General features: G+C 41.6%; 1 protein-coding gene across 1 annotated transcript in view; it reads left to right on the top strand.

Annotated features, from left to right (window-relative positions):
* The window catches only part of HERC2 (HECT and RLD domain containing E3 ubiquitin protein ligase 2), a gene marked incomplete in the record, with an annotated part of 3,551,743 nt that overhangs the window by 2,551,440 nt on the left and 983,126 nt on the right, over positions 1-17,177 (top strand). Inside the window, 1 exon segment of the mRNA XM_044072055.1 lies at positions 16,863-16,944. Within this exon segment, the coding sequence (XP_043927990.1) occupies positions 16,863-16,944 (82 nt within the window).

The raw sequence follows: 17,177 nt of genomic DNA, 5'->3' as shown, positions 1-17,177 counted from the left end.
TGATCAATTTCAACAATTGGCTTAAGTATTGGTGTCATTCAAAGGGGATCCAATGCCTGTCAGCTTGGGATGATATGCACGACAAGCCACGATGCTTTGCTAGGGACGGCTTGCACCTGTCACCCCTGGGCTTTCGGATATTGGCAAAGGCTCTTGCTACCCCCATAGTGCCTTTTTTAGGCAAGGCTCAAAAGACAAACCCACCTCCATAGGTATCACAAGGGATAAGAAACTAAGAGTAATGCTACTCAACGCCAGAAGTCTAAACCTCAAGATGCACGACTCGAAACTCTCCTTAGCATGGAGAACATCGATATCTGTGCAGTAACAGAAACCTGGTTCAGGACTCCTGAGAGCACCCCAGCACTACCAGGTTATACCTCATACCATGCTTTTCGGCCCCAAAACTTGGACCGAACAACAAAAGGAGGGGGAGTATCGATATTCATCAAAGATACCCACACCTCCAGGTTGGTGGCAAAGCACGAAGCATCAGAGACTATCCATGTGCAACTAACAGTGGGTAAAACTGCCTTCCAGTTTATAGCCTGCTACAGACCACACTCCCAAACCCAGGAACCCCACTCGGCCTTCCTGAGAACACTGGAAAATATGAAGGTCTCTCTGAACACCATTATATTGGGCGACTTCAACTACCCAAACGTAGATTGGGAGCATTACTTTAGCTCCAACACCCTTGCCCAAAGGTTCCTAGAATTCATAAACTCAAATGCTATGGAACAACTTGTTACCACTCCCACAAGAGGGGAAAACATACTGGACCTGATCATCACCAACATGGGGACTCTATGCTCAAGACCAGAAGTGTATCCCTCACTGGTAAGATCAGACCATAAACTGATCTCACTGGATATTCACATCCCGACCCCACCCCCTACCCAGAAAACCACAGTGAAAAACTTCTCTAAAGTAAATTTCACACTCCTCAAAACCGAGGTGGAATCCTTCAAAGCCCCCGGGCCTGTGGAAAATACGGCCCAGACCGCAGAATCCTTTATAAATGCATTCTATGAACACCTTCAGGAATGCATGGATCATGCAATCCCAAATAAAACCAAGACCCAATCCTCCAAAGGCAGATGACCTGTCTGGTGGACCCCAGCCATAAACAAACTATACAATAGAAGGAGGAAGCTACTACATGATAGAGCAAAATCCCAAAAAGGGAAGGCATCTCTGATCAGTATTAGCAAAAAACTAAGGGCACTCATAAAATCGTCAAAGGCCAGCTTCGAGAGAATAATTGCACAGGACACTAAGGATAATCACAAGGCTTTCTTTAGTTATGTTAGGAACCTGGGTGGGAATTCCCAGATATGCTTAGAATTAGTCCAAAATGACAAAAAATACACCGAGCCCACAGACATTGCCAACATCCTAGCTGACAGGTTCAGCACAACCCCCCCCCACCAAAAGGGCAAATATCTATCCCAGCAGAGTGCTGCCCCCCTGACATCTCAGATGCTCAGGTGGGAGCCGCCCTCTCCAAAGCAAAAAACACAGCATCAGTGGGACCAGACGGTGTCCCAGGCTGCGTCCTACATGAACTCCAAGAAGAGCTAAACCCAAACATAAAACTACTGTTCAATCTCAGCCTTACTACAGGATATGTACCCAAAGAGTGGTGTACAGCAACAGTGGTCCCACGCCACAAAGGTGGTGCCTCAATGGACCCTGGAAACTATCGCCCCATAAGCCTGACTAGCTTGGTCTGCAAAGCTATGGAAAGGATCATCATGGACCTCATAAATAAAGATATTGGGGACCTACAGACACTGGATCCTACCCAGTTCAGCTTTGTTAAGGGCAGATCCTGCCTCTTAAACCTGGTTGACTTCTTTGAAACAGTCACCAAGGCCATTGACGAAGGGAAGGTGGTCCACACAGCCTATCTGGACCTCGCAAAAGCCTTCGATACAATACCCCACTCGGACATTATAGATAAGCTCACCAGCTTAAATATAAACCCCTATGTCACTAGATGGGTTGCAAACTGGCTCAAGGACAGAACCCACATGGTTAGAATTGCTGGAACCATGTCAGACTCCAAGCCAGTTACAAGTGGCGTCCCACAAGGCTCAGTCCTGGGACCTCTCTTGTTTGGTATATATTTCTCAGAGGTACAGGCCAACATGGAAGGACTGTGGCTGACCAAGTTCGCATTTGACTGCAAACTGGGCGCCATAATCGACTCTCCAGCCGACACAAGCATCCTCCAAAAGGGCCTCATAGAAACAGACAACTGGTGCCAGAGCCATGGCCTCAAGCTAAACGCCAAAAAGTGTATAGTCATCCCCTTTGGCAAAAACAAAGTGCCCACAAATTACCACATAGGTGGTAATCCATTAAGTACAGAAGAAGTAATTAGGGACCTGGGGACCCAAGTTGATAGCAATCTCTCATTTGACAACCACGTGGCCAAAGTGGTTTGAAAAACATTTTATATAGCCCACCTAATCATGAAGGGATTCACATCTAGATTAGGGGAGGTCATCGTGCCTCTTTACTCATCCCTCATCAGGCCCATGATAGAGTAAAATGCCCCTTTTGGGATGTACCTTACCAGACACCTGCAGCAACTGGAAAGACCCCAAAAGTACCCCACCAAGAGGATCAAAGTGCTCAAACAGATGCCATATGCTGCCCGGTTAAAGAAACTCCAGCTCTACTCAGTGGCATACCGCCTGCTCAGAGGTGACCTGTGCCTGACGTATAAGGCCATGTCCAACCCGGAATTAAGGGACATGCTGCACCTCAGAAAATCCAAATCCCATCGAGCTACACGCTCGAGAGACTTGAACCTCAGCACTGAAATAAATAGGACATGCTGGATGGACAGATTCGTAACCCAGAGGCTCCCTTCACTCTGGAATAAAATCCCAGTCCAGGTTAGGCAGAGTCCCTCATTGACTCTCTTCAAGAGGAATCTTGATGAGTGGATGGGAGATCATAGGTTTACCCCGGGTATCACTTCTGTGTCACTGTTAGACAGAGGCACAGTATACTAACCTCGAAAAAGGGCATAGCAAAATTAATTTAAAATGGGTGGCGAAAGCCAAACACACTCTGGCTAGGCCTATAAATGCCTTAGGGCAGATAGCCTAGTATGAACCTATGAACCTATAGAACCAAAACTTTCAGAAAGTCCAATCAATTTTGTCTCATATTCTAATGCCAGATTGGGATCTCCTGAAGTAATGACAGGACAGGATTCCGAGGAATCTGATTGTTTAGATTTTGAAGAGGAACAACGACCTCTGACTGCTTATGAGGATTCTCCAAACTAACCATTGCCAAACTAGATTGCTAAATGTATCACATTTATTTATGACAAGTATGGTGTTTCTCCTTCTTCAGTAAAAGCACATTGTACCAGAACAGTCTCTACTTCATCAGCTTTTTCATCCAGAGTACCAGTGGATGAGATATGCGGCTGCAGCTACATCTCACACCTTCATATCCCACTACAAATTGGATATTTTATCCTGGAACAGAGCCTCCTTTGGTTCCGCTGTGCTTCAAAATATCCTTCCATAGGGCCTCCCAGGGTACCAGTGGCTGGGGGACTCTGTCCCACAGGTTGACTACCCTGTCTCTCTCTGGCCTCCTTTTGGGAGGGGGTGTGGCAGTAGTGGTGTCTCTGTGTTACCTTGAGTAGGTGCTTGGATTTCAGGCAAACTTTATCTGAGGTAGTGAGGGAGAGCGGGGCATTATGGGTAGGGAAGGAGTTCAGTTTCGGCACCGTAGCTTGGATATGGCCGGCTCAGCACCAATGTTGGTGCCTATACCCACAGGTTGAAGACAAATGAAGAGCAACAGTTCAGATGGAACGTTATGGTAAGTACATAACTTTTTCATCTTTGGCAGGTTGATTGTTTTTACATTCTTTGATTAGTAGAGTTATCCCACGTAATCTACACTGGACAACTGGACACTAGCTGGACAATAGCTTATTGAACCACTGCTCCTTGGCTTTATGATGGGCATACACTGGCTAGTAGAAGCATAGAAACCCCTCCCATTAGTGTGGGTCTTTCATGTAAATCAGGTCCTCTATCCACTTAACACTGGCAAATCCCCGTGCTTATTTTTGTTGACATTTGTAAATGTGACCAAATCACCTAGAGCTAATTTTTTACACAGTTTGACAAGCCCTGACATAGTGGCACAGTCTGTGGTCCATTTTTTCCTCTCTAGAGGATACACGCATCACAACTGATCCCTAAAGTGGTTGGTCTACATGATTGTTAAAAACCAGCATGAATCTCTGCTGCTGCCCATAACTTCAGTTTTGGGTGCACTCTGTTGCCATACCTCATAGGTTCAGTTGGAAAGAATGGGTTTGAACCCAGCGCTTTACATTCTTCAGGTGGAAGCAACCAATATGTCTTTTAGGAGGTGGAAGGAACCTGACACAGACAATGGGAGAACATGCAGACTCCACACCAACAGTGACTCAAGGTCCTGTACCTTGTGTCTGTGAGGTGAAGACCTTAACTCTACATATTCCTATCTGTCTGAAAAATAATTATACTTATGACATTATCCATTTCAGCTTTGGTTAGTCTCTTCTATCTAAATGTCTTTCTAAGCTAGAACCAGAATAGCCATTTGGTATTAAATTTCTGAATAGATTTTTCCTCCAAACTACCTTCCACCCCTTAACTGAAGGACTGGTCATCACAGATGGTAATGAACTCTGCAGCATAGTTTTACCAAAGCTTGAGCTCGTCCCCTAGCTCCCTCAGTGTCTGTCCATTCCCTTTTTTTCCTCTGGATCTCATTTGCCAGAATAGATGCAGATCCATTAGTGAGAGTGATTATTTGGCTGATTCTTCTGTTTGAGTTTAAAAAGTTAGCTACAGAGTTAATTGGGATAGCAGTAGTAGTTTTCATTAACTGTCACTAGTTTTTTTCTGTAATTTTCCTGCCAGATTTTAGTTTCCTTGTCCCTCTCCCATATTTAGGCCCTTGTAGACCACATTTTTCCTTTCCCCTTTCCTCAGTGTAGTTAATCAGTGAGCTATTTAGAACGGTTCCTTTTTATTTTAGAAGTCTTTTAATGTTGTTCAAATGTTTACTTCTTCTCCACAGAATCACATTGAACCATATCTGTCAACTTTGACAACAACTTTGCTATTCTTTTAGCTAGCATAGACATAAGTACTCTGCAATCATGGCTTGAAATTGAAATGGGGTCTATATGAAGCTGGATCTGGTGGGGCTTTACTCTCTTTGGGTAATAGCCACTACAGCTTTTGTCCAAGATGCTGCTGCTTCCCATCCTTTTCTATTAAAGAAAGTCTTTCAGATGTTTATCACTTTCATCCACTTAACTTCCAGAAATTTCACAGCAATACCATCAGTTCCTGGAAACTTCCCTGATTGATTATGTATCACAATTTTTATTTCATCTTCTTCTATCTTAAGTGTTAGTTGTTGAACCTCATCTTCCTCTAACCTTTGCATAATTAAGTCTTCCATAAATATTTTCATTTATGCTCGCTCTTAGTTTCCACATTCCTCTACTTTATACAAACTTTCATAAACATTTCTGAAATACCTGTAATACAGCTGTAGGATCTCTAGTTATTTTTTTTGTCACTGGCTCCCTAAGTTTAACAGCCCTTTCTACTTTCTGTTCCCTAAGCTGTCGTACTAATTTTTTGTGCTGTGAAGTTTTCAGAAATAGTTGCTTAACAGCAATCTTTTTAAACTCCTGCATATTATTCAAATACTCCCTTATTTTCTTTTTCATACTCTTTAGTTACTTTTGCTATTGTTCTGTGATACTCACCTTCTGCAATATTTTTAACCTTTGTCAGCCCCAGTAAACAATTCCTATTACTTCTTAGCCATGTCTTTCTCTTTTATTTCCACCCAACTTTTAACTTTTCTGTTTTATCCCATACTCTAGCTATCCCTTCTGAAGAAGTTTTTATCTTCTCTATTAAAACTCAAATTATTTCCAATATCCGTTCATTGATTTCCTCTTTTTAAAGGGTAGGTGGAAAAGAAGTGGTAAATTTTACTTCATTGTTCTGCATTTTTGTCTTAGTTTTTATTGGTGCATGATCTGAAATGGTTATCGGACGTATGTTGAAGTTTTCAGTTAAATGAACATGGCTCCTGCGAAATAGAAAATGTTCTTTGCTTTTCAATGTTGCAGTCATCACCTGTGGGTTATCCCTGCTGTGGTAGCCCTCGGCCGGCCCGAATACCAGAGTCAATGTTTTTCTGCATCGGTTGCTGTCACTTGTTGACTGACGTCAGGTTGTCAGTGCTATAAAGCAAGACAGCCGACGTCATTACATCAGTCTTTCTTGCCGTGGAGCCAGGCTCTGACCAAGACGTCGCCCATTGCTGGTTCTGTGCCCTTAACACGAGAAACATTTGTTGTAGAGCTCTTATTGTAGACAGGTATTTACTTCTTCCATCTTTGCATTCCAAAATGGTGTTTGTCAGCCAACAATCCAGAGACATTCTGAAAAAACATAGAGATAAAGATAGAGACAGACCACACAAGGCTAAGCCTTCCAACGACTCTACTGCTAAGCAGGTCGTCAGTTCTCCGGAATTCAGTGAGGCACTTTAAAGCCCCTGATGCTCGATACAATATCTACTAAAGGCCTCTACCAATACCCTTTGAGTCTGGTATGCAGCAGAAATCTTCTTAGTCTTCCAAGCCTTTGTTTCTGCCTTGGTTGGGTCTGGAGCCGTGACTCAGGCATCAGCTTCCGAGGAGGCCTTTCGCACTACCGAATGTAGGCAAAAACAGATGTTTTCTCATCCGACTACCATTTCTCAGACGATGGATACTCTTAGGCCTAGAAGCCAGGCCACTCCTAGAAAATCTACCTCTAGCCACAGTCTTACTCCTACTCCACTAACCCAAGCCCAAATGCTTAAAATGGCAGAGGATCGTATCTCCCTTATCAGGGATAATCAGGCCACAACTTCTATAAGGAAAAGACACACTTCTCCTGAAATAATGACAGAACAGGATTCCGAGGAATCTGATTGTTTAGATTTTGAAGAGGAACAACAACCTCTGACTGCTTATGAGGATTCACATGCAGAGGAATCCATTCCTTCTGCCTCCCCACCAATGGACCTTTCATTTGGGGAAACCCTTCACACCCTCAAGGAACATTTCTACTGGGAATCTTAGGATTTCCCTCAGTCTAAGAAAAGACTAAGAGAGTTTCTAGACCTGCCCCAGCACAGACCCCTGGCCCACCCCCCCATCTTAGAAGTGGTGGATGATGTTTTCCATGAATCCAGCTTAGCCCCTGACACCCTTCCACCTGCTCCCAGTAAACCTAACCGATATTACAGATTACCGGATTCTTACAAATACCTGTACAGAAATCCTGCTGCAGACCCAGAGGTCATTACACAACTTCTCCCTGATCATGTCAAGTCTAAATTAATTGATACACCCTTGGATAATGACTGCTTGTTTGGAGTCAAAGCAGAAGAGGTACTTAAAAAGATGAAAGACAAAGCAAAATCTATGTTTGCAGTAAAAGATTTTTTTCAGGTGCAACCTCCTAGGTTCAGCAGGAATTTTCTCTCTAAGCACTGGTCCTTCCCTGCATCTAGCAGACAGGGGCAAGGTAAGCCCCGCAGGGACAGGCCACCCAGTCCCCATCCCAGGGACAGCAGAGAACCAAACAGTGGACCACTTCCGCCCCAAGGGCAGGGAGTTCTAAGCCATCTTTCTATGGTAAAAACTCTCAATGACTCCCTCTCCCCCTCTGCCTTCCTTTCATTCACCAAAAGCTAGGAGGAAGGCTCTCCCTCTGCAAAGAAAATTGGCTTTCTGTAGCAAAGGACCAGTGAGTCTTACAGATAATTTTTCAGGGATACAAATTCTCTTTCAACAAACTCCCAATTCCAAGAGGGTGCCCAGACTTACCTCCAAATCAGTGGGCAGAGGCATTGAAACAGGTCCAAACTCTCATATCCCAGGGGGCAGTAGAACCTGTCCCCTCAGATCAAACAGGCAAAGGGTTTTTTTCCAGGCTATTCCTTGTTCCCAGGAAAGAGGGCACTTGGTGTCCCATCCCAGATCTATCCATTCTGAACACCTCCCTGGTGGTCCCCAAATTCAGAATGCTAACTTTGCAGCAGCTCCTGCCTATGCTGACAACAAATGCCTGGTTAGTGACCCTAGACCTAAAAGATGCCTACATCCACATCCCCATAAGGGAATCCTGCAGGAAATCCCTCCACTTCAGAGAAGGCTCACAACACTTTCAGTTCTCTGCGCTACCCTTTGGCTTATCTACAGCTCCCAGGGTATACACCAAATGCTTAGCCCCGGCCATAGCATTTTGCAGACAGAGAAATGTACAGATTTACCCTTATCTAGATGACTAACTCATTCAGGCAGAGTGCAAAGAAAAGCTGCTGCAGGACCTCCTCTTTGTCAAAACCCTCCTAACTTCGTTATGGTTCACCATCAACGAGAAGAAATCAAAGCAAACACCCTCCAGAAACATCATTTTCTTGAGAGCACTGCTGGACACAGCATTCTAAGTAGCCTTCTTATCCCTAGAAAAGCAGAGCTTCCTGCCTCTCTACTTTACCCTTCTGGCTTCCAGAAGTCACCTCAATGCGAGGAAGTTCTTGCAAGCCTTGGGGGTACATGGCATCTTGCATCCTTCTATTTCCTCTGGCCAGGCTTCACATGAGGAAACTTCAGTGGTATCTAAAGAAGCTTTGGTGTCAGCACTCTCCGCTTCTAGAGACCTCTCTCCAGCTGATCCCCTGTATAAGGGCCGCGTTTCTCTGGTTGTGGGGGCCTATGCCAAGAACAAGGGTCATCCTTCATCCTCCGCCCTACCGGGTAGACCATCATCACCGACGCCTTAGACATTGCTTGGGGAGCTCACCTAGGAGGCAGGTGCACCCAAGGTCTTTTGGATGCCCAGCACACCTTTCCTTACACATCAACTAGCAGGAAATTATGGCAGTACAAAAGACTCTGACATCCTTCAAACCCCATCTCAGGCCAGGGGTTCTCCTCATCAAAACAGACAACACCACAGTAATGTGGTACATCAACAAACAGGGAGGGACCCAATCTTACCCTCTGTGCAGACTAGCCATGAACCTCTCGCTGACAGCCTCCTCCATGGGATTACACCTAATAGCCCAATACCGACCAGAGATCAACAACACCCTGGCAGATCACTTAAACAGAAACTTATTGGACCCCCACAAATGGCAGCTCTGCAGAAAAATCTCATTGCAAGTCACTCAGGAGTGAGGAACTCTGGAGGCGGATCTCTCTGCTTCGCACCTCAACCACCAGCTGAAAAAAATCTGTACCAGGGAGTATCATCATCTAGCATGGAAGGTGGATGTCTTGACCTTCCCCTGGAACTCCCTCTTTGTGTACACATTCCCTCCACTGCCTCTTATTCCCTTCAAACCTGCTGCTTCAACAGAACTGAGATACTTCTCCTGGAAGACTGCTTTCCTACTAGCTATCACCTCAGCCAGAAGAGTTTCAGAATTTCGGGCACTGATGGACATTGAGCCCTTCATCATTTTCCATGCAGACAGGGTCTCCCTGAGGACTAACCCCTCCTTTATGCCCAAGGTCATATCTATTGTGACTCTCAACCAGGCCATGCATCCACCCACCTCCTTTCCTAACCCTCAAAACAAGGGAGAAAGAATTCTTCACTCACTAGACGTGCACAGACAGCTCAGATACTATCTGGACCATACTAAACCCTTCAGGAAAACAGACCATCTTCTTGTCAGCTTTGCCCCAGGGAGAGAGGGGAAGCCCATTTCCAAGCCGACCATTTCCAAATGGATATCACACTGCATCCATTTCTGCTACAGTTTACATGGGAAACCACCCCCTAAGGCAATTCGTACCCATTGCACTAGGGCAACCTCCACATCCACAGCATTCCTTAGAGGAGTTTCCGCCAGGGACAACTTGGAAGCTGCCACCTGGACCTTTGTCCATACGTTTACAAAGCATTACCACCTGCCTCTTCTCTCTAAGGCTAGGGCAGGGTTTGCCACCTCCAGCTTTTGGAATCCTCCCACAGTTGATTGACTGCAGCAGTGGAACACAAAGAATATAGTACAGTTTTGTACACTTACCATAAATGTAGATGTTCGAGTGTATTCACTGTTGCAGTCCTGGTTTTCCTCTCTCCTTCCCCCTTATATTCTCTTTCCTTAGGGAGACATAAGCTTCTCACAGTAGCTTTTAGCCACCAGGACCACTTTACCGTATTTCTTTGGGCTTTTGACTATTTAAGGCAAAAAAAACTGATGTAATGATGTCGGCTGCCTTGCTTTATAGCACTGACGACCTGACGTCAGTCAGCAAGTAACAGCAGATGACAGAAAAACATTGACTCTAGTATTCGGGCCAGGCAAGAGCTACTACAGCAGGGATAACGCACAGGTGATGACTGCAACAGTGAATAACATATACATTTATGGTAAGTGTGCACAACTTTACTTTCTTCCCAGTCTAATCCAGTTCCTGGTACTGAATTCATGGCTTCCATATCAAGTGTTTTCATACATTTCTTCAAAAATCTACCCTCTTTTGTTACATTTTTCCCTTTTAGGTCCCATTGATACATCCTTGTTATTGCAAATCAAATTCTGTCTTCACCTGTAATTAACATTCCCTTCTGAAAGCTGGTTATTTCTCCCAAAATTTTCTTAAACTCCATTATAGCATTTTGTTGGTGGAATGTAACTTTATGCCAGCCTTCTGCCATACCAGTAGCCCTTTACTACCACAAATCTACCATTCTTGCTTTTTTCCACCTCTTTTGTCAGTATTGGAGTCCTCTAATAATCTGTATTTACTCCTCTTTTCATTTGTCCCTAATATTCTTCTGAAAATCCATCCTGAAATCCTTTATTTGTCAAATTCATGTGCTCTTTTCTTTCCAAATGCGTCTCCTGCAGCTAGGTCTTGAAGTTTTTCTTCCCTAACCTCTACCCTTATGACTTGCCATCCACTCTTCCACAGCAGTGTCCTGCATGGCTTACCCATAGGTGCCTCCTTGCTTGCATACATTCCATCCATAGACAGAGCAAGCCTGCTTGTCAGGCAGAACATATGTTACTCTCAAGTTTTGATTGCTGCCTTATTCAGCCACTTCCAGGTATCAGTAATGTATTTCCCCCCAACCAGAAGTGGGTGAGGTGATGCTGGCATCTGAGTCTCTCTCTCTCTCTCTCTCTCTCTCCCTCTCCAACTGGCTTCTCCAGTCCCTAAGTTCCAGGAGCCAGGTATGTAAGTCTAGATGTGAAGTGAACCAGGCGATGGTCTCACCAAAACAACCAGCTTCATGATAACAAGGTCCATTTGGAAGACAGCGTCCTAAGAATGTTCATTTACATTGGTAGCAAGTTCTGGCTGAAGCAAAACTCCAGAATAAGAAGTTTAATGATCAGGTTAATTAATTTATTTTTTTTATTTATTTTACATTTGTTGACCGGGCTAGTCTAACTGGATATATGTCCATTTTCAGTAGATGCCTGGGGAGAAAAGCTCCAAACTAACCACAGTTATAACAAAGTTAAAGATTACAGTAAAATAGCTAACAAAATAGTAAGTAACTAGGTAGTGGATTACAATAAAATAGTAAATAGCAGTTATATCAAATACATTGTATTGTACATAAAATGACAAAAAAACAGAAAATAGGACATGACTCTTCAGAGGAGTAAAATACTTAAATGTTACAGTGGTTTTATTGTTCACTTTTCATTTATGCTAAACAATATTGTCTAGATTAGAGTAGAAACTGGGAAGTGGTAGAAACAGAGGTGAAATTCTAGTCAGGATTACTACAAGGGCATAGCCAGTGTATTCTAAGGAATAATTTGAGTTTTTGTTTGAAGAGGAGTAGGGAAGGAAGTAATGTAAGTTCGCTAGGTAGAAGGTTCCAGTTTTTGCCAACTGTGTTTGAAAAGAGAGAGTCACCTGCCATGTTGTTGGACTTGTTTATGCTAACTAATAGTTTATTAGAAGAGCGTAAGGTATTGAGATTTTTATAGGGGATTATAAGGTTGGAGAGTATTGGAGTTTTGTTTGGATCATTGAGGACCTTATGGGCTATGGTAAGTTGGTTAAATTGAAGCTGATTCTGTAGTTCAAGCCAACCAAGTTGTTTTAGATTGTGATGGGTTCTGAAGGGGTTACCAGTGACAAATAGGGCAGTGTTATTATAGGAGCTAGCTAGTTTGAGCATGTTGATTTTAGTTAGGTTAGTGTAAATTGGTGAGGCATAGAACAGTATACAGATTAGAAGTGATTGGGCAATAGTGGTTCTAGTTGTAGAGGCAAGGAAGGGTCTAATCCTATATAGGGAGCCCATTCTTCTGTTAATTTTTTATAGTGTTGTTAATGTGAAGGTCAAAGTTAAGGTTGTTATCTATTGTAATTCCAAGGAGTTTAGTGTTGGAGTCAGGAGAAATGAGGATACCATTATTAGAGATGACTGAGAAGTCTAATGGTGTGGACTTATGGGTAGGAGAAAAGAGGAGTTTTTTTTTTTTTGGGGGGATTCAAGAGGAGACAACACTTTAAAAACCATGATTCTACTCTGTTAAACACCTTCTGAGTTATAGATTGTAGTTCAGAAGAAGATTTGGCTGTACAAATAAGTGTGGAATCATCTGCATATCGTATGCGAGTAGATTGTGGAATAGCTAAATGTCGATCATTTATAAATATGGAGAAAAGTAGAGGGCCTAGAACTGATCCCTGGGGGACACCCAAGGTGACAGGCAGGAGGGATGATAGATTCTTCTCCCAAATCACTGCTTGCTGCCTATTGCTGAGGTAAGAAGTGAACCATTGTATTACTAGTGAGTCAAAAGAAAGTGAATTTAGTATATTTATAAGTAAAGGGTGGTTAACCATGTCAAAAGCTTTTGAAAGATCAATAAAGAGAGCTGAGGAGAGAATGTTGTTGTTACGGTTTCTGTTGATAGAATCAGTGAAGGAAAGAAGGGCAGCAGTGGTGCTATGGAATGGCCTAAAGCATGCTGGGTATTGGCTAGTAAGTTATGTTGAATTAAATGGTTCAGTAGCAGGTGATGAATGCATCTTTCCATGATTTTAGCTGAAGGAGATAATAAAGCTCTAGGTCGGTAGTTGGAGTATTCATTTGAGTTACCCCCTTTATGTAGAGGAATAATGTGAGAAATTTTCCATATGTCTGGGATGGTTCCTTCGTTAATGGTTCTATTTATAAGAATCGATATGGGATAGGCTACAGATGTACCTGCTTTTTGCAAATATTCAGCTGGGATCTGGTCAGCAGAAGGGAGTACAAGGCTTCAGTTTTTGGATGAGTTTGAAGATAAAATTAGTTGAGATGGGTTGTAATTTGAAATTGTGAATAGGGCTATTATTGGGGATAAGAAAGCTAGAGTTATCAAGGGATAGTTGGCTGGCCAGGGATTGTAAGGTCTCAGTAAAGAATGTGTTAAAGGTGTTAGCGATTTCAACTGGGGTCTTGAGATTAGTGTCTGTTGGGCTTGGTGTACTGGAGTGACCAGGGTTTAGGAGTCTATTGATACTTGCCCAGACTTTCTGTGGATTACTTTGCTGTGTTTGCTGCATTTTATAGTAGAAGTTTTTTTTTTTATCTTAGAGTATTTTTTTTTTTTGTCAAATTTCTCAGTTGTTTAAAAACTTGTTGATCTGCTGTAAGTTTAGTACTTCGCCACCTATCCCAGGTTTTGTTTCTGATTAGGATCTTTTGCCTGGTTTCTTTAGAAAGCCAAGGAGCTGGTTTTGATCTAATTCTAATGGTACACTTAGGTGCATGGTGGTCTAGGATAGTTAAGAATTTAGAGTTGAAGTATTTGACACCCTCTTCAAGTGGTAGGGCTTTTAGGGGAGACTAATTACAAGCAGTAATTTCACTTTGGAATAGCTGTATGTTAAAATGCTTGTCGCTCCGAATTGAGCGAAATATTGTGGGTTGGGCAATATCAGTCTTTTCCCTGATTATGTAGGTCAGAGAATGGTCACTTACATCATCGGGGAAGGTCCCTACCTTATAAGTTTGTTGAAAGTTGTTTATCAGAATACACAGTCTAAGGTAGTCTTTTTTATTTGGTTTGTTAATTCTAGTGGGAGAGGTAATGGTTTGAGAGAAACCATAAAGGTTAATATGGGAAGTAGGATGGGTCAGTATTGACGCTCTTCCAATCAATATTGAAGTCATCTAGGATTATGGTTTCTTGAGGGAAGGATGATGTGACCCATCAAAGTATATTCTCTAGTGTAGTGATGTTGTTCCCAGGAGGTAAATAGATACAGATAATATTTATGGATTTGTTAGAATTGATCTGTATTTTAGAGATGAGTATTTGAGCATTATTTTCCAAAGGAAGGGTGTAGGGTGAAGAGGGTGACTACTAGGCCTTCTTTGAATAGAATTGCTACTCCCCCACCCTTTCTTTTGTTGCGATCACATCTCAGTATATTATAGCCTGGAGGTGTGATTTCATTATCATGGGTTCGAGGTTTTAACCATGTTTCTGTTAGGCAAAGGATGTCAAAGGAGTATACATCCAGGAGAGCATGGAGGTGTAATAATAAATAATAATTAATAGAATTATTTACCCAGACATTGAAATCACCCAAAATGAATCATCTTGAAAACTTGTGTAACCAGTTGACAGATCTGAAAACTCTTGCAGAAAATCTGCTAGATAGCGAAGTACATGGTAAATTAGGAGAAATCTGCCCTTCAAACCTTGACCAAGGAAATAACTCATATATATGAGCCACTGTCAGTCTTCTTGAGGCACTTGAAGACTTAGTAAGTAGTATGAATGCAGCCAGATGTGTTCTAAAGTTGTACCACCAAGTTTTCATGATGAACAAGTTGATTTGTATAAAACAAATCTGTAAGTGTGTCAAGTTTGTTTGATTTAAAAACTGACTTAAAAAAAAACAAAACAATCCCAATCAAAGACATAGGAAGATGGTTGTGTCTGAAGGTTAAAGATGAAAACTTGACTCCTTAGGTACAATCAAAAGGGTAAGTTCACTGTCTCCATTCACTCTAATTCCAATGTGACACCCCAGATCACGGCATGCTGAAAGTGAGCATCTCATACCACTGCCCTAATATTTTTGGCATCTTCAAGGTAGCAGTATTTTAAAGATGTTTTAAAAATCAGTGTCTGAAAGGTCAGAAAGATAGAGGGCAACCAGCAAGTCCAAGAAGTTATATAGTCTCATTACTGTGAATTGACCCTATAGCCATTGAGGGAGTTATTCAAGAATTGTCAAAGGTGGTAAATAACTATATAATTTTGCCTGTAAAGAAAATTCCACAAAAATATATGCTGTTTTCACTAAACAGACATTTAAAAATGTATCCTAGATGATCAAACCTCTCCAGTTATCAGCTGTGCAACAACACTAAAAATAAAAACTCAGTCACAAAGAAGTAATACGAACACATAATTTGATGCCAGTGATGATCCTTATTTCTTTATATGTATTTGTTTATCTTATATTTGAGGGACTGGGCATGTAATATTAACAGCAATTATTACAGGTTTTACAACAATCAGTACAAGTAAAAAAAATTGAACAGTATTGTAGACATATTCTTTGTGGAGTCATATTGGTATAGTGTGTAAGAGAACTGTCATATGACAAAGACTTTTTAGTTATACAAGATGGTACAATGCAATGAGATGTATGGAAGCAGAAGCTGAGTTGTGATTCTTATGTTATTTGTAATATGTAATATTGTTATATTGCCTACATTATTTAGCATTATTAACACAAGATTAAGTAATCTGACAGCACTTTCATAACCTGCGTGATTGAGTCCTGTATACCCATCACATTCCTCTCACTTCATGCCAACTCTTAACTCTTTATTTTCCTCCATATATCCAATTCCCGCTTTTTATTTCATGCTGTCTTTCTTACCTACTTCCTTCTGAGGAGACAAATTCCTTATTCTCGTCAGCCTACTTCACTTATCTCTGACTTCTGCTGTACTTTCTATTAACCTAACATCACTCCAGTTCTTAGCCAGACCACCACAATACTGTCTTAAAACCTCCTCCTGTTCACCACCTTTCTTTCTGGCTGGTTAGCATACTACATGCTATTCCTCCAGCTTGTTACTCTCAGGAAGTATCTACTATCCCTCTAGTATATGTCACATATATTGCTATCTGCTTCATACACTAACTGTGATTAAATCTCCCTTGCCGTCATTATTGTAAATGCTTCTGCTGACAATCTCGTATTACATACTTACTGTATTCTTTATCTGTTCTAGTTTTTTTTGCTTTGGAGCCTTGTATTTCTTATTGTATTGCACATGTACTGTAATGTTGATTTTTGTTTTGTACTTCGGAGCTTTTCTGCCTGGGCCTCCGCTGAAAATGGGCTTCGACCCAGTTGGACTATCCCAGTCAACAAATATCAAATAAATAATACATACTTTTTTTTTTAGTCTACTTTAATTAATTAATCTTCCTGTTTACAGAGTTCTCTTATAAGTCACTAAATGTATTTGCATGTTTGTGTAGATATTTCTCAGTCCACATAGGGTGCCATTTTAAGTTATGAAGCTATCTGTTTTAAGAGGTAGAGTAACAGAATGGTGGTTAGGTATGGAGTTTTAGCTATTGTTCTAAAGCAAGTGCATCTCTAAGCACCTTTGTTAGGTATGTTATGAGCATTTTCTGAATTTGTTGTACTCTTTCTTTTCTTATTCTTGCGTCAGATTTCATTTAGGTTATTTTTTATTGTACTAATTTGCATGTATTATTTTGTTTTCTTTAAGATAAAAGTTCCATCTTTCTCAGAAACTCTGTCATCTCTTAATGTGGTACAAGTAGCTGGTGGATCTAAAAGCCTTTTCGCAGGTATGTACTGTACTACTGCATTTTGTTTAAGATGTCTTCTCACTCAGTTTTGAACATAGTTATTTTAATTTCTTTCTTAATTTAAAGAGGTATGTGTGATGGGGTAATGTGTCAAAATGCATGTGAGCTATATTAGAGATTTTTTGTCATTATTTCAACATTATTTTTTTGTTTCTCACTGTTTTCTTCAGCCAGTTTCTGAATTTAGTATGCATGTTAGCTTGCATAATTTA

Source organism: Protopterus annectens, chromosome 5.part0 (genome assembly GCF_019279795.1).
Source record: "Protopterus annectens isolate FY-2018-M chromosome 5.part0, PAN1.0, whole genome shotgun sequence".
Taxonomy (NCBI): domain Eukaryota; kingdom Metazoa; phylum Chordata; order Ceratodontiformes; family Protopteridae; genus Protopterus; species Protopterus annectens.
This window is presented reverse-complemented; position numbering and strand designations above follow the sequence as displayed.